Raw genomic sequence first — 24,293 nt, forward strand, 5'->3', positions numbered from 1 at the left:
ACAATTCACATTATTTAAATTCATAACTTCAACTATAGTAACAACATTCAACAAATTTTAACATGTATAATATACATTATAACAACAATTTAACAACAACCTAAATTAAAATTATATTAAATAAAATGGTTAAATGTGAATGAAATAAATGCTACTTTCAAACTTTAAATTATTCAAATATATTAAAAATAATTAAAATTATATTAAAATAATTTTATAAGATCAGATCACATCAAGTGGTTTAAGAGCTTGATTTTCTATCCAATCTAACTTGAGAAGTTAATTTGATTCTTTTGATTTCTTTAGTTTTTTGAATCAATTTTTTTACTCAACTGGGTTAAATTAGACTTGCTCGATTTGGATTGGATTGGATTGGCCAAAACAACTGAACTTTTACCCAACCCTATGTGAAACAACTTGGATGGACAAGTTTACATACGAGAGCATATTCAAATTGTTTTTTTAAGAATTTGTTTGGTTGGAGGGGAGGCCCTTGAAGCTTGTGTCAGTTTCAATTTGACAGGATCCATATCGATTAGGATTAACGGATAAAAGGGCGGACGCGAGTTTCAGCATAGATGGAAACTAGATTCAATGTCAGCCTTTCTTTCTTCTTCCTTTTAATTTACTTTCCTCCCATTCATATTCACGAGCACCTTCTTCTCCCCACCTTACCTTACTCAACCCTCTTTCCTCTCCTCCTTTTCCCTTCTCTGCGTGTCAATTTGTTCCTTTTTCTTTATGTACGAACTCGTACAATATGTACACTATTCACCTTTCTCCCTATTTTTCTCCGGAACCATATATTTTCTCAACATACGTGAGAAATATACCCAGTGACTGCATTAAGACATCACTATCGAAGATGGCCTCACAGGATTCTGCACAGACGAGTCCCAACAAGTGGCCACAGATTATCATGATGATTACCTTGTAGAACTAACAATGGCGCAGCAAGGGATTTGCTCCATCATCACTCACTTCCTGTGTTGGAAGAGAGAGATGTGATGACTCGGAATCAATTCTCAGACAAAAGGGCATTGGATTAGATAACTTGAGAATGTTCCATAATGCTTCTTATCATAAACAATAAAATTGGGAGAATTTGATTATATTAAATACTAAATAATTGTGTGCGTCTGTGAGTACATAAAAGAAAAGTTAAAGCCTGAAAAACCAGTTGTCATGTAAACCACCACTAACTTTGGTAAGAAAAAGATGAATAAAAGGAAGTCATAATATCATGTGTTATTAATTCAGCTGTGAAAGAAAATAGGGTTAACTAGGGGAGGAAGATTAAACGATGAAACAAGTCCTAATGGGGACTGTCAAACTGGTTCTGGTAAGCATCATTGCATCAACGTCATTCTACAAGTGCCACAGAAAGTTGATCGAGGCAGGTAACCCTACTCGGACCATCCTATAAATAGGGTATCATGATCCAACACGGAAGTGGCTGCTAAAAGAGAACCCTAGAGGTAGGGATGCTTCTGAAATTGCTCACTTTGTGAGTCAGATTAGCAATGAGCCCAAGAAACACCGGGAATACTGTTCTTCTGTTCATCACCTTCCTCCTCCTCTCCGTATATTAATTATATACGAAGACGAACCCACTTGAATATTTGGCCAAGACGAAGTTCAGGGCTATTCTCAATTTGAATTGAATTCAGACATCTGATGCCCACTAGGCTTATCTATCTGCAGCTCAGAATATCAATAAGTGACCGATAAGTTGTTAAGTTATGAGAATCCACTACACCTAAACCTCTCTTTCAAAGCTCCTCAGAACAAATTGCAACATGAATCCGAGGGAAACAATGAAAGTAATGAAACGGTGCTGTTCAATGTACGACAAAATATATGGAAATTTGGGGCCCCCAAACAAAAAGAGAAAATTTGGAACTTGGAAGGTTAATGTCCTTACGATAACCTCTAAATGCAGAATCTACTCCTCTTGTCTACTAATGACATAATCTATTATGCTTCGCCGTGAAAGCAGTATCTTTATAAACCAATTTTTCCTTTGGTCACAGAAGAAAACGAAATATTCAGTTTTCGGAAAAAAAAAACCACAAAATGAGTTCTGTTCTGTTAGGCCCCACTTGGATTCAAGAATTACTGTTGCAATACATTGTGCATGTCTTACAAATTAGAAGAGGGAAAAATGATTGAAATTATATATACATATATATATTTTGAAAGAATAAATGTTCAAAGAGCAATTCAAGGTATGCAACTAGGGGATCTCAATGCAATTTTTTCCAAATTTTGCAGGTCACCAGTAAATGGCAGGTCAGAGATGTCTCCCACCACTTGCAATCTTGCATCAAAGATGATGTTAGCACACATCCAAATTACTTCTTTTTCTGCCGCTAACACAAGCCCAACCATCCATTTCCGACACTGCTATGCCTTCCAAGAAAGGTGAATATCTTTCTATGATGTATCGGATCTGCATTAAAAACAATCACATTTAAGTGTTCCCATCATTTATTGGTCTTGGCCTTAGGAAAAATCGGAACAGTTCTAAGAGAGACCTAGACGAACAAACCAAATCATTTATAAAATAGACAGCAAATATGTCGAAAGTAAATTTTCCTATCAGAACAAACTTTATTGGTGATTATTTTGGTCTACTTGAGAATCTCTCGTACAACTTGGTGAAAAGGGAAAGGGAAAGCTACATCTTGAATAAAGAAAAAAGAAATTCTACATTATGTCAACTTTAAAGTCACCTGTTCACATAAAATGCCAGAGAGACCAATAATTGCTCCAGGTTTTGCACAAGAGACAATTTGATCTGCAAGATCTAGTAGAGGATTTAAGAGTATATTTGCAACAACCACATCATACTTATTCTCTTCTGCAGCAACTTCTATCTCAGATCTGTCTTTTCCTTCTACAGCCCGCATGAAGGGAGGTTTTTTTTCCAGGTACCAGATGCAGTTGCATTTTTTCCGGTCCTAAATTGTTTAGGGTCGCATTTTGAGATGCAGATGCAATCGCTTGAGAATCTATATCAATTCCAACAGCAAACGCAGCACCAAGCTACCACGATATGGCAAAGTGGGAATTGAAGAGTCAGCTGGTATGAATACAAAGCATAAGCAGAATGTAAAGAAAGAGCAAGACAATACTCATGCATGATCCTTGCAGTGTTTTTTTGAAACTTAAAACACAAGAAAAAGGCAAACTTAAAACTTATAGGACAAAAAGACCTGGATATTATGAAGGTGGATTGACAAACAACTACTCAAGATATTCATGCTGTTAGTATTATGAAAAATTAAGTGGAATCAGAAAACATAGTTACTAACACATAACATTCAACAACTGCATTTAGAAATACATGTGATTGGGACTACATAGCAATGTCCCAAGACCACAAGAGTAATCTTGGCTCTCAAGACCTGGGAGCCCATAGGCAAGCTATACAATTGCCTTCCCCCAGAAAAAGCCCTGAATACGCCTAGTATGTATAGATTAAATAGATGTATTTGTATCGTTATGTAATAAATGCCAAGCCAAAAAAGCAAAGCCCTAATTGCTTCTCCATTGAAAACATCTTTCACATTCTCAACATAATATTTAATTATTGGGTTGGCCCCAGGCTATTAATTATTATTTATTCTCTTTCTACAATTCTTATCCTAACATCATCATCTCTAACTCTCTCTCACCTTTTGTTTTCACTCTTCCACTTTTCCCTCTTTTCTTGTTTATATTCTAAATTAAAGCTAAGGAAAGCATCAGATACACGTTTTTCACTGCAATCTTCTTTATATTTTTGTATCCAACCAGAGCATAGGAGCATACACTATTGAGTAAGAGATTTATGTTTTCGTCTCTGCAATACTTACTACTAGGTGTGTTTGTTCCTTTTTAATCCAAGCTTTATTTTTTAAAATACAAAATACTGAGTGTTTTTTTTTTTAAATTATTTCTAGAGGTAAAAAATGTCAAACAGAAAGTATGAGGATCAATAAATTATTATATGTCTGGCCCCTTTACTCATTTTGTCTTAGGCTCAATATCCTTTAACACGGCCTTGCTGGCTCTACTAGTTCTTAAGTATCTCACTTTGCATTCTCAGGACAGGCGCTATTAAAATAATTTGCATGGTGCTTCTTCACTCTTCAAATTCTAAGGTCAGCCTATCATCAAGTACATACCTTAAGTGCTGCAATTGAAAGAATTCCAGAGCCTGTGCCATAGTCCAGGATGTATTCTCCTCCTTTTATACAGCCATGTAAGAGTAATAGACTCAGTTTAGTAGTTGGGTGCTCTCCTGTCCAAACGCTAGTCCAGGATTCAGAATTATATTAGTTGCTTGATTATCCTGTACATGTGAAGAAACTGCTGAGTCCACGTTTTTGTTTGATAATGATAAGAGACTAATGATCCAGAAAATAGTGAACTTGGGTGTAACAATGTATATAAGACCTCATGCATGTTGTGTGCATGTGGAGAGTGTTCAAGCATGATTAGCAACGTAACAACATACAGGTGGAGTTCTCCACTTGGGTACAACCCATAGGTCTTCAGTGACCTCTATTGGATGAAATGATTCCTGCAAAAGTGGCTAGTAAAATTTGATTAGGTTATTTACAACACCAAACTCTAGCATTGAGTAACATTAGTAATATCATACAGCTCCAAAGTGCTATATACATCGCTGAACAGAGACTAGATAATGGTTAGGGCAATAGCCCATCTAGATGGTCAATGATACGAAGATGATTTTTTTTTTGGGGGGGGGCGCAGCACTTTATTGCCTTATACCAGCGCGTTGGCTAAAAAATTTTCCAATATAAGTACCACTCGATGATAAGAGTTAAAATTTACTTCGTGTTGCTTAATTAGAATTAGATTTATTTAAATTCAAGACCTAGAAAGTGCTATTGCTCTCTCTCCTCTCTCTCCTCTCTCTCTCTCACAACTCCATTATTTTATTTCTTGATATTCATATGTAGCCTATAAACCAAGGAGGCTAGACACCATAAACATTATAAATCAAATATCAAAACTTAATAATACCATTTTCATTCTACACTGTATTTATTGCCATCAATAGCCTAATTTCAATTTTCTAAGACGAAAATGTTATCTACAATCAAGTATATGTCCAATACGAGAGTTGAGAAACCAGAAAACAATGCCCAAAAAAGGGACAAAAATGTAGTCAAAGTGGCAAATTTCTACCTCTTCAGCATTTATACAGAAATCGTCCTCATCCATGCTGGCAGAACTTGCGCCAAAGCATAAAGAGCATCTGCAAGCCCATCCTTGTGAAAAAGAAGAGGAATTCCAGTCAAACATTCTAAAGTTTTGACGGGCTCAATATGTTTTAGTACAACAAAATTGATTATCGCAGTCTAGTTCATCATTCTTTTTTAATATTTCAACTACATTAACAATGCAGTATAGCAAATGTGCTCCATTTAACGCAGAATTGTCGTAAATGACATTTGAGTTTAGTGGATTCTGTTTAGAACACTAATTTTAGCCAATAGAATATTTCTTTCCACAGTTGGTGACATTTATACCAGTGGCTCACATACATAAAAACCTTTATACGTTTGGTCCAATTTTTCAAACATCAGTCAAGAAAGAGAAGAAGCCCATAAAGGATTTCAGTCGTTGAGCAATCAACAGAAGACCCCAAATATCACGTGTTTGGTCCATATTGATATTTGTGTCCTGTAGTTGAAAGACATACCAAAAAGATTAAGGGGGAAAACACCAGTCAGAAGCAAGAAACCCATGAATGATACGTACACTCATTTCACGCCAAGGCCCATGGGTGACTTCAAATTTTTGAACTTTGTCAGCTAAAAGATTTAAACTTAACATCAAAAGAATGAGAAAATGAATAAAGGAACTGAAAGCTTACTGCGACATCTTTGGGACAATGAATTAGAACCGAAAGGTAAGATATAGCAAGGGAATCGCCTACTAGAGCCTCCGAAGAAGAAGTTGAGGAAATCTTCCTTTGGGATAAACATCGGTTTCTTGGTTTGAAGCTTGTGAAAAAGGAAGAAGATGAAGAGCAGTGACTGAACACAGAAGATGACAGAGGAATGAAGCGACGGGAAAGGGTGGGTGCATGAGCAACCGTAAGCCGCTTGAGCAAAAGCCACGATGCCATTCCGTGTCTGAACTCTGAAGTCGAACTTGCTTCTTGCTATTTCATGGTTTTTTCTTTTTAATTTTCCTTTGGTGACATCATGGTATTTATTGGCTATTAATTATTAAACTCTAAAATTATACATTATTATTTCAAATTACACATAGATTAATATAGGGTGTGCAATTCAAATCTTAAACTATAGGTTCATAGTCAATTTAATTCTAAACTTTTAAAATATAAATTAAGCCTTAAACAATTAAAGTTAGACAATTTCACCTTATCATTAAATTTAAATAAATGTTTGTTTTTTAAAATTTGAGATTTAATATATAATTTTTACCAAATTTTACTATCTCTCTCTCTTATATCTTTATTTGAAAAAAATCACACATTAGACTCTAATTTTAAAAAACTAACAGATGTTTATTCAAAATTAATAATAGGGACTAAATTGCTCCAATTTTAATTACTTAAAATTTAAAATATACATTTTAAAAGTTTAGAGTCTAAATTATCCCTAAACCTATAATTCATAATTTAAATTGCATATTAACCCCTTAATATAATATATAAAAATAAATATTTGTATTCTTATTTATTTCTTATTCATTTAAATTTGTTTATCATTGGTACTTCATCACTGTAACTTTTCATTTACTTATTTATATATTGATTTTTATCCAAAAAAAAATCTAAACTTCTATTTTTTGAGAAGTACTTTTAATTGGATTTTTTTTTTATTTGAATGCTCTGATTAAAGGTAATTTGTTAGCTTCTTGTTTTCGATTTGTAACGTTTTTATAATTAAAATAAAATGCCAAGGATTTACATTTTTTTCAGCAACACTAATAAAATCCCATATGTTATGAAATAAAGTGGTTGCTTTCATTGTTCATAAAAATAAAATAAAATTCAAGTTGATGATTCGAGAAGAATTGTTTGAATTTGATGATTTCAGTTCTCCGAAGACATTCTAATTAGCAATATGGTCAATTTTTTGTCTAGTTGACATGTATGGGGATTATATTGACTAAGAATAGTGATCGAAGGCAAGCATGAGATATTCAAACTTCAAAGAGACCAATTAAAAATTTATAACTTTATAAGAACACAATAATAATGTATTCTTTATTTTAAAAAAAATCACGCGCAACCAAAACACCTTTTTTTTTTTTTGGAGCTCGGTCAGCAAAATACGATAATATGTCTGATTTTTCCAAAGAGAAAAGCATCTGTAAATTCGAATTAATGGTTGTATGTTACAATTACTATGTCAATGAGCAAACCCCTAATTATACAGCGTTACTCTCACTATCAAGGCCTAAAAACAATGAAGAAAAAGAAATAGAATAATGATGATGATGACAATTGACAATATAACATACAAAACCAATTTCTTACAATGATCTATGTACATTTAATCAGTAAGCAAATAGGTAAACAGAAAACACCACCACCACCAAACGTCCTCTACTTAAGTTGGATTTAGATCCTTTGGGACTTGACCTTGCCATCTGTGAAACAAGAAAGCCACATAATAGGTGTGAGAAAGGAGCCAAGAAAGAGGTAAAAAGCTCTTCAACAAATCAGCTTAGTTAAGAGCAAGCTTGTTTAAGATTAAAAAGAAATGATTTTAGTTAGGTTAAACATGAGAAAGTTGTTGAGAGAATTTAAGCTAAACACACAAGGGATGTGAAGGAAAAGCTAATTTTGATAATCTATTTGGGATAGCTTAGTAAAAAACCTATAAATTTTTTTTTTATTTCTAACGAAAGTCTCATGATTAGCTTAATATCATCCTAACAATTCGACTGTTAAACTTAACTAAAAGCAGTTTTTTTCTTTAATTTTAAACAACCTGGCCCCTCATAGAACAGAGATATACAAACTTATCAGACACGTTTTTCAGTACAAGTCACATATGCATTCATAACTGACTTGGTCTACTTGAGAGAGTTTTTAAAAACATCTACTACTTTTGAAAATAAAGTTGATCAAGGAGGCAAACTACTTCTGTATACCTGGAGAGAAGAAATTTTGCAAGTGGGCTTAAATTGCTATTTGAGTAGGTATCCTTGTTCTGCTGCGTCCTCCAGTCATCAGTTGCCGCACTTTTGTTTCGAGTTTCTTCCAAAGCTGACTTGCTGAACAAGTCGCCTGCCAGATCCTGCAGCTCCTTCAATGAAGATTCTTTTGAACTGCACAAGTTTCCCTTTTGTCAGTTAGGGAATGGGCTAGCAGGTATAGCACCAAGAAAATTGAAATTTTTCCTTTACAGGTTTTTGCGACGAATGTTTGTAGAAAGCGAACCTTGCCAACCGCCGAAGCAACTTTTTGACAAGAACATCACAGGATTTAGGATTTGCACGTTCCATGCTGACAAGTGAATTGATGACTTCTCCTACAATTGAGCCTTCTGGATCATTAGCAATAGCCTACAACATGAACACCACCATAACTTAACAACCAAATCAAATTGATCATAGCTAAAAGTTGCTCAAAGACACAAAAACTAGAAAGCTGGCGAAATATTTACATTAATTTAGGACATGCCAACTTCCATCATGGACCTCAAATCACAAGCCTTTAAACACTCAAAAGCTTTACTGGAAGGTTTTGGCAAATTTACCAGGAGCCCCCCTACAAATAAAACCTATGTGGTAGTCGCTGCACAATCCTAACCCCCCTGCTTTTTTTTTTTTTTTTAGAATGCACCACTCAGCAGAAGGTAAGAAATCATCAAAATATCTGTTCAATAACGATACGTTCAATTTTTACTGAGCAATAAATAGTTTGTCGTGATCGGCGCTACTTATTGTTGATGCCATATTCAAAATGGAAGAGTCATTACAATTGTGGAAATTAGCATTCTTCATCCACAAGCTATCAACTCACTGATCAATTTGGCATCATAAAGTGGTTTAACGGGGGAACATAAGTTTAGCTCTATCAGACTGCTTCCAAATGCAAAAAGTAAAATCTGTGCTTGGATTCACCTCTTTCACTGAAGGAATAAGCAAGTTTGATAATGGTACAGAGGATGACATTATTTTGGCACTTCCTTCGTCATCCCTAGGATGGTGAGATCTTAAAATTCCTTTTTGCGCATCCACATAGTCACGAGATAATCTGAGAGAAAATTTTCCAGAATTTATCATCACATCCTTATTTTAACTACCATTTTATGGTTGTAGATAATGGATGCACCTAGAAGAATCAGGGCTGCCTGTTGCTTGGTCTCTCCTGCCTTCTAGCAAATCATTATTGATCTTTCCCACCACAAATCTGTCTCGGGCATTCCCTTTCCATCCTGCTTGCATAGCAGCTTTTGCCTAGGGAAGCAAATTAAGAAACCACATACAATAAAAATTAAATGATATTAGTTTCATTGAGTAATCACAAAAATGTCAAGTCTCCCATAATAAACATGCAAACGAAGTAATGAACAAAGAGTAGAAATTTCAGACATCTGCAAAGGTGATTTAAGATGCAAATAAACTACCAAATGTGTAAGAAGCTAGCATATACGAATAAAGAAATGTAACTATGCAAGTAATTGATATGGATTGGGTGGTATGAGATGTCTAAATTCCACATCAAGTAGCAGAGAATGGTCGGTGTGGTACTTTAAAAGAGTGGTTTTTGTCCCCTGAGTGCACTTTTAAGGGTGGGTTCCCACACCTCCTTTTAATCCTACTAGTAGCCAAATGCAAGGTAAAAAGAAAAGGAAAAGGATTAAAGATCCAGTTTGCCCAGCTTTTTAACACCCCGCAATTCAAAGTTGTTATATCAGAAAGAGAACCTCAGCAAGATTTGCAGCACTATCCTCTAGAAAGGCATTTGAAGTTCTCTCCTGAAGACCCAGTCTGGATCTTGCTGTCTGCGTATCAGAATCATCATGCTGACCACGGAAAACAATAGTTCCACTGGTAGAAGCATCTTCAAGAGAGAAAAAGCTGCTGCTAGACTAAACAATACAAAAAATTATTATCAAGTGACCATATAGAACAGTGCTAAATTTGGGCAGCTCAGATTAAAAAAATACCAGAGAGCTATGGTCACGACTTAATGATTGATGTGATCCTTTCGGAGATCGGATGACAATTGTCCCTGATTCATTGCCAGACAATTCATCCTGCAATTTGAACAATTCAGAAGATGAAATAATGTGCAGGTTTAAATCCATGCTTATTTAAATTTAGTATTTTCACCTTCCTACACAAGTGACTGAAACTTCAAGCATAATAATTGACTTGGTGAACACACTAAATGTCTAAATAATTATACTTCAGACATTAAGTTGTTCATACATCTGCCAAATAGACAGAGATACTGAATGAAAATTGAATATTCCATAGTCTCAAAAGTCAAATTATCTAAGAAACAAGCAGTTCTAAGTTTAGGAATCATCTTTAATTATTAACCATGTGTTCTAGAAACTACCAAAGGAGGCACAAATTTTCCTCATTTTGACATGTGTATACCCGATATATTATACGGTTAATAAGAAAACTTCAGCAAGGATAAAGAGGCTACATAGTAAGAGAGTCAATTACATCGTTCAGGTGATTGCCCTTGTGCTCATCATGATAAGGAGCCCTAGCATCTTTTCCAGATGTAGTTTCTGAGGATTCAGTCAGTCTACTTCTGTAGGCAGATGCCCCTGGATGGCCACTCTCTGAAGTTTTTCTTTGATTAGGAACAGTTATTGGACTATGAGGTGGACGTGAACTGCGAATGGCTCCAGTACCCTGTGATCCACCAATGCTGAAGTCCCATCCAGCATTTTTAACGCTTTTACCCTGACCACTGCAAATTAGAAAAACTCTATCAGAAATTCTTTATACGCAAGAAGAGTTTAAAGAAACAGTAAAAACCTACCTAGGCCTTTGAGCTTCTTCACCTCTTATATCTCTTGCCGCCTTCATAGTATCAGATCCCTCCCCTGTCCCTCTTGGGCCATTTCTAGGTGTTGATTGATCCTCCTTTATTTGGTATTTGGGACGCTCCCTATCATGAAAAGCTGGATGTTAACCACAAGCTGGGCAATAATATTTTAATTTTGGATTTTCTACTCACGGAAAACATGCGACAAATTGGACATGAAAAAAGGGGTCATCCACCATTTCAGACATATCTCGTCTTTAGTCTTAAGTTCTAAAGTAGAGACTCTATTGTTTTAGCTGATAGGTTAGCAAGTTTTGGGCATAGTTTACAGGATGATTTTTGTATCTTTGATCATAACCCATCTTTTCTTGAAGATGGAGAATAATGAAAGAAGTCCTTCTTAGTTTTGCGTTTGTGTTTTTTTAGCTTGTTAGCTTTCCTTGGTTGTAAATGCATTTTCTGATTTATTGAAGTATTCAGTTTCCATTCAAAAAAAAAAAAGTTCTAAAGTATATGAAAAAGAAATAGAAAAAAAAATAAAAGCCAGAGTAAAATAAATAAAATTAGTCAATTACATATATATGAAATGAACCAAAATTAATAGCAATGTTTGTACCTTATTCTCTCCAAAAGCTTGGGGCTTTTCCTAGCATACCGAATAAATCGATGTCTGAGAAGTTCCTTAGCACTTGGCCTCTGAAATTGAATGAGTTAGAAACAGGGTAATTGCAGCAGAGGTGAAAAGGGACTAACTTCCACCTACCTCCCCCCCCCCCCAAAAAAACACAACCCAAAAAGGGGGGAAGAAAAAAAGAATAGAGCACCTACTTGTCAGATAATGATTTCCACAGGACAAATTCAATCAAACCAATAAATTATCCCCATTATTTTTAATTTTGGAGGCAAACTTGACATATTACAAAAGACTACTTCCTTCCCTGTCCCAGGAATATTAAAATATAAAATTCAACCAAAAAAGAAAGAAAGGAAGAGATGTAAGACGTCACAAACAAGCATATTGATTATGAATTTTGATAACATGAAGATTGTTTTCCAACTCTCATAGGATTCATAAACAGAATCAAGTAATTAATCACCCTGGAACAGCATTCTATTAGCCTTTCGCACTCAAATTAAAAGCAGAAACAAAACTTCCTTGTTAGCACTACATAAAACTTAAAAATGCAGTCAAGGGAAAGAAAATGAAACAACAGTAGGCATGTGGATGCCATAGATACTTACCTCAGCAGGAATTTTCTTTAGACACAGAGAAACAAATTCCTTCATGGGACGAGAAAAATGCTCATCCAGCTGCACATATGAATATTAACAATCAACTCCGAAACTGGGAAGAACTACATTAGCTGGAAAACTTTCAAAAGGTAGTTAAAACTTAGAAGCAAGAAAGATCAATGAGTCGGATGTAAAAAATAACCTGGGGTGGATTCTCTCGGGGTATGATAAAAAGCACTCTCATTGGATGAAGATCAGCAAGTGGAGGCTCTCCTTTCGCCATCTCAATTGCAGTGATCCCCAAAGACCAGATATCTGCCTGCACAAACAGAATGGTTGGTGATGATTTTGAGGTCTAAGAAGAATGGCAGACAAGTTAAATGGAGTGTAGAAAGAAGAGACAATCAAAAGATGGGCTTACAAAAAATTTACAAAAGATTTAAAAAATAACTTTTGAGATAACCTTCTCATTATATCCTTCTGAATTTTGAATGACCTCTGGTGCCATCCAGAATGGGGTTCCTACAAACGTCTGTTGTTCTCAAAGAAATTAGCAAATGCAGTGAAAAATGAAGAGTACAAGTAAACCAATCCTATACATATTGTTAGACTACAAACAACCTTATATAAAGTAATGGCAGAAAAGTAGAGAGCTCGAAATAACACACAGAATTAAGTCTTGATCAAATAAGCCATCTGAAAAAACCTGTTTACCTTCCTCCTTGATATGGTCCTTGTTAACTGAGCAGAAACGCCAAAATCTGCAACCTATGAATCACAAAAATCAAATATTATATGCAAATGTATGAAACTCAAAATCTGAAATATTCAAGTGTGTCATTTTTCAATAAAGCCATTGCCTATCAAAAGAATTATAATTAAATTGGACGATTAAGATCTCCTAGAACAAGACATCTACCTTCACATCACCACTCTCAGTCAATAAAATGTTTGCAGCTGCAAAATTGGTAGGTAAATGTTGTCAACAATAAAGCTAAATGCAAACAAAAGGAGTTAAGTCCATGACTATGAAACTGCATTGGGAAAGGCAAAAACAGCTCAAAAGCATAGCAACAAGAATAGGGATGATACCTTTAATGTCTCTATGGATTTTTCCTTCGCTGTGTAAATAATCAATTGCATGCAACAAGTCCCGCAGAATGCTAGCAATTGACATTTCATCAAGTGGAGGACCTGATTGGAGCTACAATTGGGAGGAAAAGTTAGCTCCACAGAAAAGCATACCTCATACCATATTTCAACATGTAAACTCACCCTTAAAAATATGCAAATGATAACTAAAGGAGAAAATAAGTTTTGATCATGCAAACCTAAGTTTTTTTCTTGATAACAAAATGAACAATTTGAAAAGAAAAGGAAGCAGAGAAAACAAATGGAGGAGAAAAAATCCCTCACAAAAAACAAATAAAGAAAACAAATGAGACAAAAAGGACCCAAAAAAAGAATATTTAAGTATATAAGACGAAACATAGCCAAAATGATGAGAAAGGTCATGGTGGAACAATATCAAATCATAGGTAAATGATGTATACCAACAACAAACATTAAATTCTTATTTGTTCTTCATTGAACATAAACATCACACAATTCAATCAACACTCTTTCTTTGGTCCATCAGAGGCTCCACAAAGGGCGTGCAAATCATCCCCCCTGCTCCCCAGGGGATTTGAACCAAATTTGATGACATAACAGTAATCAACAATTAGGGTGTCCTGTTGCAGACTTATGAATTTATAGGGAAAATTAATCATCTGTAACCATTTTCTCCAGTCAGCAACTGTACTTCAAGTAAACATTAAAGGAGAAACAGTAACAAGATTCATGCATCAAACATAGAGAATCAAGTCAACAGAAGTAACCTACTAGGTCAGCAACAGAGCCACCAGCCATGTACTCCATTATTATCCAAAGTTTAGTTTGATTGAGATAAGAACCATAATATTCAGTAATATATGGAGATCGGCATTGTTGCAGAACAGAAATTTCCTGCCAAAGAATAAATTGATGAAATAATTAATCATTTAGGTATTGTGAAAGTCACGTACAAGGAATATTTCATACAATACCTTTTGAATATCTTCAATCTCATCCTCTCTGCATGAGAAAATAAAAAGGTTTGTTATAAAATAGCTTACTAAGAAAGAATGGCAAGAAATATTCTATCGGGGAAAAAAAATTTAGTGCAATGTGGCTGAACATAAAAGGGGAAAAAAGAATTATATAAGTACTCCCAACATCCAAAACAGGAAAGTTCTCCAACTTCATGATGCCCCATAATTTACCATGCACAGTGAACTTTCTAGGAATGTGCAATGCATAAAAAGCGTAACAAAAGTTTAGAAAACTTTTGAGTTATATTAACAATGTTCAGCCTTGTAATAAAGAACAGTAAATTTGATGGATATGGAATGATCTGAAACTTTGTTGCTTCACCGCAGCACCTCTTACAGGGACCCAGGTACTAGTTCTTCCCTATTGAGAATAATTGAAGCCTGTACGCATTAGATGCTTTTCTCTTCAGCAACATCAAAACCTAAAAGTTATCATAATCCTATTCTATACATATGCCAGTAAGTTCTACACTGTGTACAAGAAGCTGCTAAAATCATGTGTGCATATACGTCCAATCACTCCCTTCAAATTCAGAACTAATATCAATACAAAGTAGCTCTTAATCCTTCAAGTTTCCCTTGTTAACCATGAGAGTCAAATGTTAGCAAAAATCAAACTCATCATCGTCTTTATAGAAAAAATACAGATTTCACCCTTCTTGTAAAAGGAGCATATCAAGGAAATACAGGAGAAATTAAATTCTTCTCCCTTTTACCACTCAGTTTAAGACACATAATTCTGAGACACTAAGTTGATGTCCCTATATGCCAATCTTGCAGAAAACTGCGGTGGAATATTCTAACAAGGAAAGGAATCGGCAAAATAACAGTCTGTACAACAAGGAGTATAAATTATTATCTTACGATTCTTCCAAATCAATCACTTTGATAGCAACTTCCTTGTTGAGCTCCTTGTCAAAGCTGGAAATAAGGAAGCACAGCAAACACTAGTTAACTAATGTTATACTTGTGGCACCAAATGAGCATTTAGAAGCAAATTTAAAATTATCATAAAACAATATTGATCCTGAATATTGCACCTGCAGAAACAGCAAGATGGAAAATTCACAGAACTACTAGCAAAACTCACTGGTTAGGCAAGGCGCGTTTAGAAGTACTCCTTTGAACTCAATGTAAAAAGATCTCAAGTTTTATTTTCCAGTAACAAGGTACTAGTCCAAAATTTAATACCTACCCTTTATAAACGTCCCCAAATGATCCCTGTCCAATTAGCTCCAGTGAATTGAATCTTGATCCTGCTGCCTCAGCCAAACCTGCCGCGTCCACCATTCTGAGGAGCAACTTTCAAAGCCTCATGCACTAGCTATACATACATCTGAAACACCAAACAGAACAACTAAGGCATATAGTTCATATGAGTATCCGCATGTCACCACGTTCCTCGTAGCGCACCACCTAAATCAAGCTAAACGTTCACACGATGACCGTACGTGGAAATTCAAACAACTAACCATTGTTGGAATAGCGTTTGTAAGAAATAAATCGATCAATCACTGTAATGTTCAAATAAGTGCACACAAGAAAACCATCGAACTCCAATTCTTCCGCAACCAAGGTTCCGGGAAGGGGTAAAAAAGAATCGAAATTCATTTTAAGAACAGGAAACAACAGAAAACACAATGCAATGAAGCTCTTCAACTAAAGGCAAGTATATGAGCAGGAGTGGACGTCAGGTGTTTGTTCGGTGGAAGTGGGATGCTAAAGTGACCACCCAGCGGAAACTGAATGCGCGATAACACTAAAATTTCCACTGGCGAAAACCAAAGGATAGCGAAATAACGCCGCCCACATATAGGATTCGATTTCGGGTTCGTGAGCTTCTAATAGTTCCCAAATCTTCATCGCATTGGAATGTCGTACGGGTTAAGATAGATAATCGAGATTCAAACTCACCCATAAATGAGATTGGGAGAAAGGAGGGAGCTTAGCTTTCGCGGGTTTAAGCCGTCGATCCCTCCGTCAAATCCATGGGTTTCCCAGAGAGAGTGTATGTCCCCCCTTGTCCTTGAACGTAGCTGCAGTTGAGGCCTCCTCCTTCAGCAGAGGCCTTTGGGAGCTTCAATGGATCGAAGCGACTGTGCTAATTTGTTAAAATGGAGCCTGTGTCTGTTCGCCCGTGCTTCGTTTTTTAATTTATAGTCCTCAAAACTTCCAATTTCTAATTTCTATATGCTACATGCGGAGTCGAGAATCGAGATTACAAAGAAATGTTCGGGCCGGATCATCGACCCAGTTGGAGAAATCCAAGACGACATTAGAGCAATAATTGGATGCTACAGTTGGAAAATCACTTGAAAGCTGAAACTCGAAGCCGTGATTTCCTGGCATTTTCTTCGCAATAATTGCATGTTGTTCATAATTTGATCCACAAATTACAAATAAATTGGAGCAGTAACTCCCAAAATTATGTTTATATGTATAGAACTGAAGCTCAAGACCTCACAGTTTTACAGTTTGAGCATGTAATAAACTCTGTAATTTGCTAAGACATATATTTCTTCATCGTTTTGATGTGTTCAGAAGAATTTCATAGTACATTATAATGGAAAAGCATAACTTTATCCATGCTTTATTCACGTTTTACTATCAATTTTTCTCTCTTTTTTTTAGTATTTTTTATTCATATATTTTTATTTTTTTATTATTTTAAATTCTTTCATAAATAAATTATAAAAATGTTTAAGAAATCTAAAATAATAAAAAAATAAAAGTATATGAACCAAAAATATCAACAGCAAAATATAAAGATCAACAGTAAAATATGAGAATAAAAACTTAAAGTTATATTTTATCTATTATAATTATTAAACTGCCTCGCATCATCATTAATGCATTAATCCAATTTCAATTATTGAATCCAATTTCAATTATTGAAGGGGAATTTTTTTTTTTTTTTGGGTGTTTCGGATGGGAGTGACATTTAAAATCTCGATATTTTGTTTGACAAATATTATGGGCGAAAATCATATGCATTGTCCCAGGGTGTCTTGATTTGCGCGCGCGCATCTGTATTCATTTCATTTCTAAACTTAAAAAAAAAAATATATATATATATATATATACTGGCTCCATCTTAAATTATAAAATACTTTAAAATAAAATTTTATTTATTAAATATTTTTATTACCTTATTTTTTAATATAAAAATATAAATTTTAAAAAATATATTTTATTTAACATTTCATAAAGAATATTAAAGAGAGAAAATATATAAGAAAAGTAATATTAAATAAATATTATTAATAAAATTTTATTTTTATTAAAGTATCTTGTATTTTAAAATATTAAATTTTTATAATTTAGGTGAGAGGCAGTATAATTTTTTTTAAAGTATAAATTTGTATTATTGTACAGTGAGATTTAACATTGATTATCTTAAATTCAGGTATTTTTACTCTCTTTTTTTCGGCCGTCAGATATTTTTACTTTTTAAACATACCAATAAGTGATTTTAAAAATATGACTTTCGTGGACGGGAAAAAAAAATCTTATGAGAGCTATTTCTCTATTTTTATGCGGATATGAAAATACTCAAACTTAACCCAGAACAATCTACCAAACGAAATATCATATAATTACATCTGAAAAACAACATGATTAAAATCATCAAAGCATGAAAATTTGTATTTTTAGGAGTCCATGTGCATTTGATTTAACATTTAAAAAAAATCATAATTTTAGCAAAAGTAAGACAACCAAGGGCTATCAAGAAACATTTGGTTCATGCATGTACCTTCCTATCAATATAAGGGGTTGTAGATTCTATCTCTCATTGGCCAAAAAAATATTGGGGTATTTAAGTTTGTAGATGCATTAGTTAAATGCTGTGCGCTGTGTATATTGAGTGAGTGAGGGTTGCGTGTATATGAAACTCCCTTATATGTTACTTAAAGGATTGAATCTTTAATAAAAAGGAGCAATATTTTCTTTCAGTTATAATTAATTGTTAGATCAAAAGTTAAGATTAAAAACAATGAATCAGGCCATTTATCTAAGAACACATATACTTATCAATAAAAATTCATTTAGTTAATAAAAACTTGATCAATAACTCAAAATCGTGCGTATAAATCTTGTTATTAATGTAAAAATTTTATTAAAAAATAATTTATAAATATTTTTATAAACACCTGAGTTTTGAAATTATATCTTGGCCTTGAACACACTTGGGCTAACTCATATAAACTTTTTACATGGAAAAAACAAATAGAGTTTGCGAGGACAATGGAATGAATCATTAGGAGGGACCGATTTGTTAAAGAGGCAATTGTTAAACCAAACATCTGCTCTTATATTTAGAGTAGCGTTCATAAGGTAAAGTTTGAGATATATTCATGACTCATGTAGGTGGGAAAACTGACAAAGAAAATCGAATATTCTTTTGATATGATAAATGGTCTCCACTCCTTGCCCTTCTTGTTAAGCATGTGTTTCTCAATGCAGATTCTATTCTTCATGCTAAGGTTTTTGACTTTTGCAAGAATACAAGAGGATGGAACATGGATTTTTAAGTTGCTATCTCTACCTTGATGTGATTAAAAAAATCTCATTTGTGCAATCTCCTAACTAACAAGGTGAAAAAGATGTCCTTTTTTTGAAGACCTTTCTCTGATAGCAACTTTTCAATCAAACTTGCTTATAAAGTCATAGAATTCCATTAGGAACAACCTCACTCTGGTATATGAACTAAAATTTAAAAATGGCTTACATATGAAAAAAATAAAATATTTCCTATAAAGGGTTGCTTTGAATCATCTCCAACTCAGCCACAAACATACAATTAAAAATACTCTCCATCAATGTATCCATCCTCTTGATTGTAACTTTCTTAACTTTTCAATTCATATTTTACGTGTTTGTGAGAAAATTAAAGAGGTTTGGTTAAAATTAGTTAATCCAATAAATCTTAACACCTTATTCTCTCTTAATGTGTAGGATTGAATAATTTAAAATACAAATATTAAAGCAAATAGCTTGAAAACAAGAAGAATGCCTTGTTAGAGACTCTTTGCAAAAGCTTATAGAATATCTGGGGAGATAGATGCGAGAAATTATGCTCAAAAGATGAGATCCTAGACAACAATATCGCCTTCTCTAGCACCCAATAAATAAACAATGATTTGAAACTTTTATCTAAAATTACCTACTTGGGCAAAAGAGACTATACAAATAGCACTAAATGGAGCCCACCTGAATATAGACAGGTTAGACTTGACATAGTCAACTTTACTAGCATTAATGGTGCAACAATTTGCGGGGGCATTATCAGAGATGATAAAAGAAATTAGATTAAAGGATTTTCCAAATACTTAGAATATCAACCTAACGTAGCAGCAGAACTAATGAAAATTTTTAAAGGTCTTAATATTTATTGGAATGCGAACTAGCCTAAACTTAATGTCTACTCTAATTTGATAAAAGTACTATCACTCATTAACCGCTCCTAGTTTGAGAGTCGTCCATTATCGAATACTATCAGAAAAATCAATGAACTTATCATAAGAGATTAAATAATCACCTTTGACTGCATTTATAGATAAACAAATAGAGGCGCCGACATTTTAGCCCATGAGTTAACTTTTGATATCATGATTTTCAATGTTCCTCATATGATTTAGTAACTTTATGATTTTAAACATGATTAAATCTCAATATCTTTCCACACTTTTGTCGTGAACTTATAATAATAATAAATAAAAAAGAGACAGTGATTTTAAACATTGGTTGACATGTCAGTTTACAAGAGCAAATTAGTAGTTTCGTTCTGAATGGACCAATCACTAAAGTTCTTTCAGCTCTCACTGTTTTCCAATTAGTTGCTGCCACCTGATGCTTAATTTTTTTAACAAAAAAAAAGTTAAATATGTCTAATAAAACGTTAACAAACAAAAGTTAAAGAATAACAAGATTTAAATAAAAAACAGTAAGAATATCCAATAAACAAGCTCAGCTGCATTAGGAAATAGACTTCTAGCTGGGAAAAAAAAAATAATTTGTTTGCGTAATCAACTAATCTTGTGTGTGCGTGCGTGTATGTGTGTGTGATATTCAAAGACATCAAATAAAGATTGCCCAAGAGTTTCAAAACGAGGTACACAGGCATATCATATCAATGCAAAGTAACTTTAAATTAATGTGTGTTGGTGTGATTAATTATTGGTTAGGTAAATGCATAGAATCAAGCGTGTGATTACGATGATCTCGATATGACATTACGAAGTTTTACTGTCTAAAGCTCTGTTAGTGTTCAGCTCGCTAGAATTTGCATATTTTCTTAAAAAAAATAGAAACGGAAATGAAAATAGAAATTAAGAACTAGCATCACACGATTTTATTGGGAAGCCAGTTTCCATCAAATGATGGAGCTTGGAAGCCAAGCTCATACCGATGGAAAATCTAAATTATTTTCTAAGAAATTATTTTTTTTACCAAAATACCCTCTGCCATTTTTGTTTATATAACAAAACGGTTGGATGAACCTTTTTGCTTGTAACGTTATATTTCTAATTTGTGCGCTCTTCAATGTAACTCAAATTCAATGATTCAGGCACCTGTCCTTTGGCTTTTGCCCTTTCGAACATGCTACGAAGGACATTATTTTTCATCCTCACGCTTCGTTCACTAAAATATTTTATATTGCAAATCATTAGATCAAGCTTTGTCACTTTAATCTTGTTTACAAGTTGCCTTTAATTAAGATCAAGCTCTACCAGTCCCTGCTTTGATTCATGTTTCCTTTGGTTTTTGCACTCCCTGTAATCTTTCGTCTTTGCGGGTGAAGCACCACTTCAGCAATTTATTTTTTTTAAAAAAAAGCGCAAATAAGAGTATTTAAAAGAGGCTGCATACATTTTAGTGCTGGATTGTGTTTGTAAATGAACAAATGAGATTATAAATAATCATGTTTTTGACAAGTGACATCAATAAAAAGTGTTGTTGATATGTCGTGATTTTTGTTTGGAATTTTTTTTTTAAGTGATTGTAAGAATGCTAGTTTTGTTTGGATTGTATTCATCAAAATCACATTTTGATGTACAATTACCTAGGAGGTATGAGTCTTATAAAATTATGTAATATTATATTATGAAATATAATATAATAAGTGACATTAATATTCAAATATTTTGTTTGGATCCAAAAAACAGAGGTAAACAGAGTTTCTTTCATCACCTTTTCCGCCGTTGCCTTTTTGTTTCACAGTTAGTACAAGTACATCAAGATGCATGAGAAGCGTGTAGTGATTGGTGTGAAATTATGGGTTCCGAATATCCTTCAGAAGTCTATACACACACACAACCTGTATAAGAACTTGATTCAGAAATCTACACATACACATATATAATGCGAATAAAACGAAGAGCAATTGCCCTGCTTGGAGGCTAACCTCAACGATGAAACCAATAACATCATTTTCAGCCACATGATACATATGGATGATATCATCCGGCGGCAAAAATTTGAGAATCCTGTACCAAAAAAAATATATGACTAATTTTTTTTTGGGAATAATATATGATTTAATTGGAACGCCTCTATTTGCCAGGACCTAAAAAGCTATCTTTTTGGATTTGTTTTTTGGTAATGCTATCTTTTTGGATTGGACCAACAAAAAGAGGAACTGCTCTTCTGGGCTTGTTGATAAAGGAAAATGCCTCGAAATAGCCCAACCTTCTCAGGCCTACTAGTGTGGGCATCTGCTTCTTTTACTGTTTTAACTTTTGACCCAAGATAAAACCCCAAAACAAAAAAAAAAAAAATATTGAAATCCTAACAGAAATTAAGCCGAACGAATTTATTATGGTGAATTTGACTGATTCACTTAAACCGTTAAACTCTGCAAAAGAGGATATTATTTTAGTACATAGAAACAGTAAATCTCTCAATTCGTATATATGAAGAAGGATAACTGAATCGTGAGATCCAGGTTTCAAACCTTGTTTTTACGTGTTAATGTTTTGAGTTGTGTTTATTAATTGTCCCCTTTAAAAAACAGATAATTGAAACGCATGAAATTTTAAAAAGGAATTGAAAATAAATTCAAAAGGAGGCTTGACTTTTGGGCTTTTGAGATGTGTTGGGGATGAAAGGATATTCTCAAACAAAGCAGATACAAGTTGGCACACATAGCTAAGCTATTAGCACATAGAGAAGACTTACATCTCTGTGTGGGTTTGATTTTCCTTTGATCAGGTTAGTGAATCTGCGATTGATTTAGGACCAACCTGTGCTTAGTGGATAGATGTTAAGGTTTTTTTGTTATTTATGTACAAGTTTGAAATCATAATGGAGTGGCTCCAAAAATACGTTTTGATCAAAAGTAACAGGAAGACCTAAAATAGTAAAATGCGATTCCAAGCCTCAGGAGGCGGGACCGACCAAATCCCTTACACCCGAACTCTTGGCGACAAATGTTGGTCAAAAAGAAACTATGGCAACAACCACAAATGATAACGTCATGTTCATTTAAGATTAAAAAATTAATAAATTTTAAATAGTTCAGAAATTTTTTAAAAAATTATTTTATTTTTTTATAAGAAGTAGATATTATTTTATAAATGATTACAATAATAAAAATAATTATTAAATAATTATTTTTAAATTTTATGATATTTTTGTTTTATAAAAATAATTTATTATTTTATTATTGCAAAACTTTATGATATTTCCTTCCCCTTTAAAACATCATCTATCTCATTAAATTATTTTTAGAAGTTATTTAAAGTAGCTTTTTAAAGTAATATTTTTTATGATTTTGATTGTTTTAAAAATTTAAACAATATCATAAAAACTCACATAATAAATATTTTTCAATAAATAAATAATTTTTTATTGAAATAAACTGAAATAAAGGAGTCTTATGTAAGAATGTCAATTGTCATCTCTAATTTTCCTTTTTCGCTGCCTGAAATAAAAAGGATGTGGTCAAGTTTCTCAGGCAGTATTCTTTTTTTCCTGGACAAAGGTTTTTTTTTTTTTTTTGGAGCGATACCATCTAATTTTTTATTAAAAAAACCCTTTGAAAGTGAAAAATGCTTTAAGACACTTGGGTTTATAAAAAATTTTAAACGGTCCTACTTCTAAAAATACATCAATTAAACGATTATTATTATTTTTACCATTCATCAGTTAAAAGATTTTAGTTTACGAGTTAACGGTCAAGCTTATTATATTCATCAGAACACCATAATGTCGACCGATATACCCAGATAAAATATCCCGAAGGTTCGAAGATTAAGTTAAAAAAGTTGTTATTGCTTTTTTTTTTGGGCCAAATAATAAAAAATCTGGCCATGAACCGTGCGTGTTATTATTAATATAAGATTGTTTGGATACTACATAGTATCAATCATCAGCTTCTATTCAAAAATCCACGACGTCAATTTAAAATAAGAAACAAATCCAGAGCATGAGAGATTCGTGTGAGTTAATATTATATTTTTCATAATTTGGTGGGATTCAAAGTACATTTCGCATTTTATATTTAAAAAAATCACGACAGATTCTAAAAATTAAGATAGGGTAAATATGATAAATTCTTCTCATGATGATGGAAAATAAATAAATACAGACTCGTTATTCAAAGTCCATGATCATCAACTACGTAAAAGAAAAAGTATATGCTAGAAGAGTTATTCTCATTTAAAACATGAAAATATTGAAATTTATAATAATTAATAATAATATTAAATAGAAGCCGATTACTTAATAAAAGTCAATATGATGATTCATTAACAACTGCAATGTTAACAGGTGTGCATCATGCGGACAACCACATAAATTCGGTCGTGGTTGACAGAGGAGCCCTATATGGCTATATATTCATTAATTACCCAATTGCTACTATTGGCAGTGTATTAAACAACAATTACATCATCATCGTTCATATAAAA

At 33.4% G+C, this 24,293-nt stretch overlaps 2 protein-coding genes across 2 annotated transcripts; both read right to left on the minus strand.

Annotated features, from left to right (window-relative positions):
• Positions 1-2,081: 2,081 nt before the first annotated feature.
• On the minus strand, positions 2,082-5,238 carry LOC129316762 (uncharacterized). The gene is given in 7 exon segments (XM_054961142.1): positions 2,082-2,452; positions 2,736-2,907; positions 2,909-3,048; positions 4,173-4,291; positions 4,294-4,339; positions 4,505-4,570; positions 5,203-5,238. Coding segments are annotated over 7 exon segments (693 nt in total). The 3' UTR covers positions 2,082-2,338.
• A 2,100-nt stretch (positions 5,239-7,338) lies between these two features.
• On the minus strand, positions 7,339-16,613 carry LOC129316054 (uncharacterized). Its single transcript, XM_054960300.1, has 21 exons — positions 16,297-16,613; positions 15,578-15,718; positions 15,247-15,303; positions 14,338-14,365; positions 14,135-14,257; positions 13,343-13,454; positions 13,170-13,207; positions 12,965-13,018; positions 12,714-12,782; positions 12,453-12,569; positions 12,260-12,328; positions 11,634-11,713; positions 11,012-11,140; positions 10,687-10,939; positions 10,176-10,265; positions 9,933-10,097; positions 9,338-9,462; positions 9,127-9,259; positions 8,441-8,565; positions 8,152-8,328; positions 7,339-7,644 (listed from the first exon to the last, which is right to left on the minus strand). Exons 2-21 carry the CDS (start codon positions 15,670-15,672, stop codon positions 7,605-7,607), a joined length of 2,079 nt encoding a protein of 692 aa, XP_054816275.1. The 5' UTR covers positions 15,673-15,718; positions 16,297-16,613; the 3' UTR covers positions 7,339-7,604.
• Positions 16,614-24,293: the final 7,680 nt, after the last annotated feature.

The sequence above is a fragment of the Prosopis cineraria genome, unplaced genomic scaffold, assembly GCF_029017545.1.
Source record: "Prosopis cineraria cultivar Desert tree isolate PC_DT_omini unplaced genomic scaffold, ASM2901754v1 PC7, whole genome shotgun sequence".
Classification (NCBI taxonomy): Eukaryota; Viridiplantae; Streptophyta; class Magnoliopsida; order Fabales; family Fabaceae; genus Prosopis; species Prosopis cineraria.

What these genes read in the sequence shown, in the direction of transcription:
- LOC129316054 (XM_054960300.1), bottom strand. Translation starts at nt 15,672, where the DNA reads ATGGTGGACGCGGCAGGTTTGGCTGAGGCAGCAGGATCAAGATTCAAT. An exon ending in CCCGAGAGAATCCACCCCAG is followed by an intron (nt 12,329 to 12,452) that starts GTTATTTTTTAC and finishes TCATATGTGCAG; the next exon opens with CTGGATGAGCATTTTTCTCG. An exon ending in GTCGTGACCATAGCTCTCTG is followed by an intron (nt 10,098 to 10,175) that starts GTATTTTTTTAA and finishes TGTATTGTTTAG; the next exon opens with TCTAGCAGCAGCTTTTTCTC.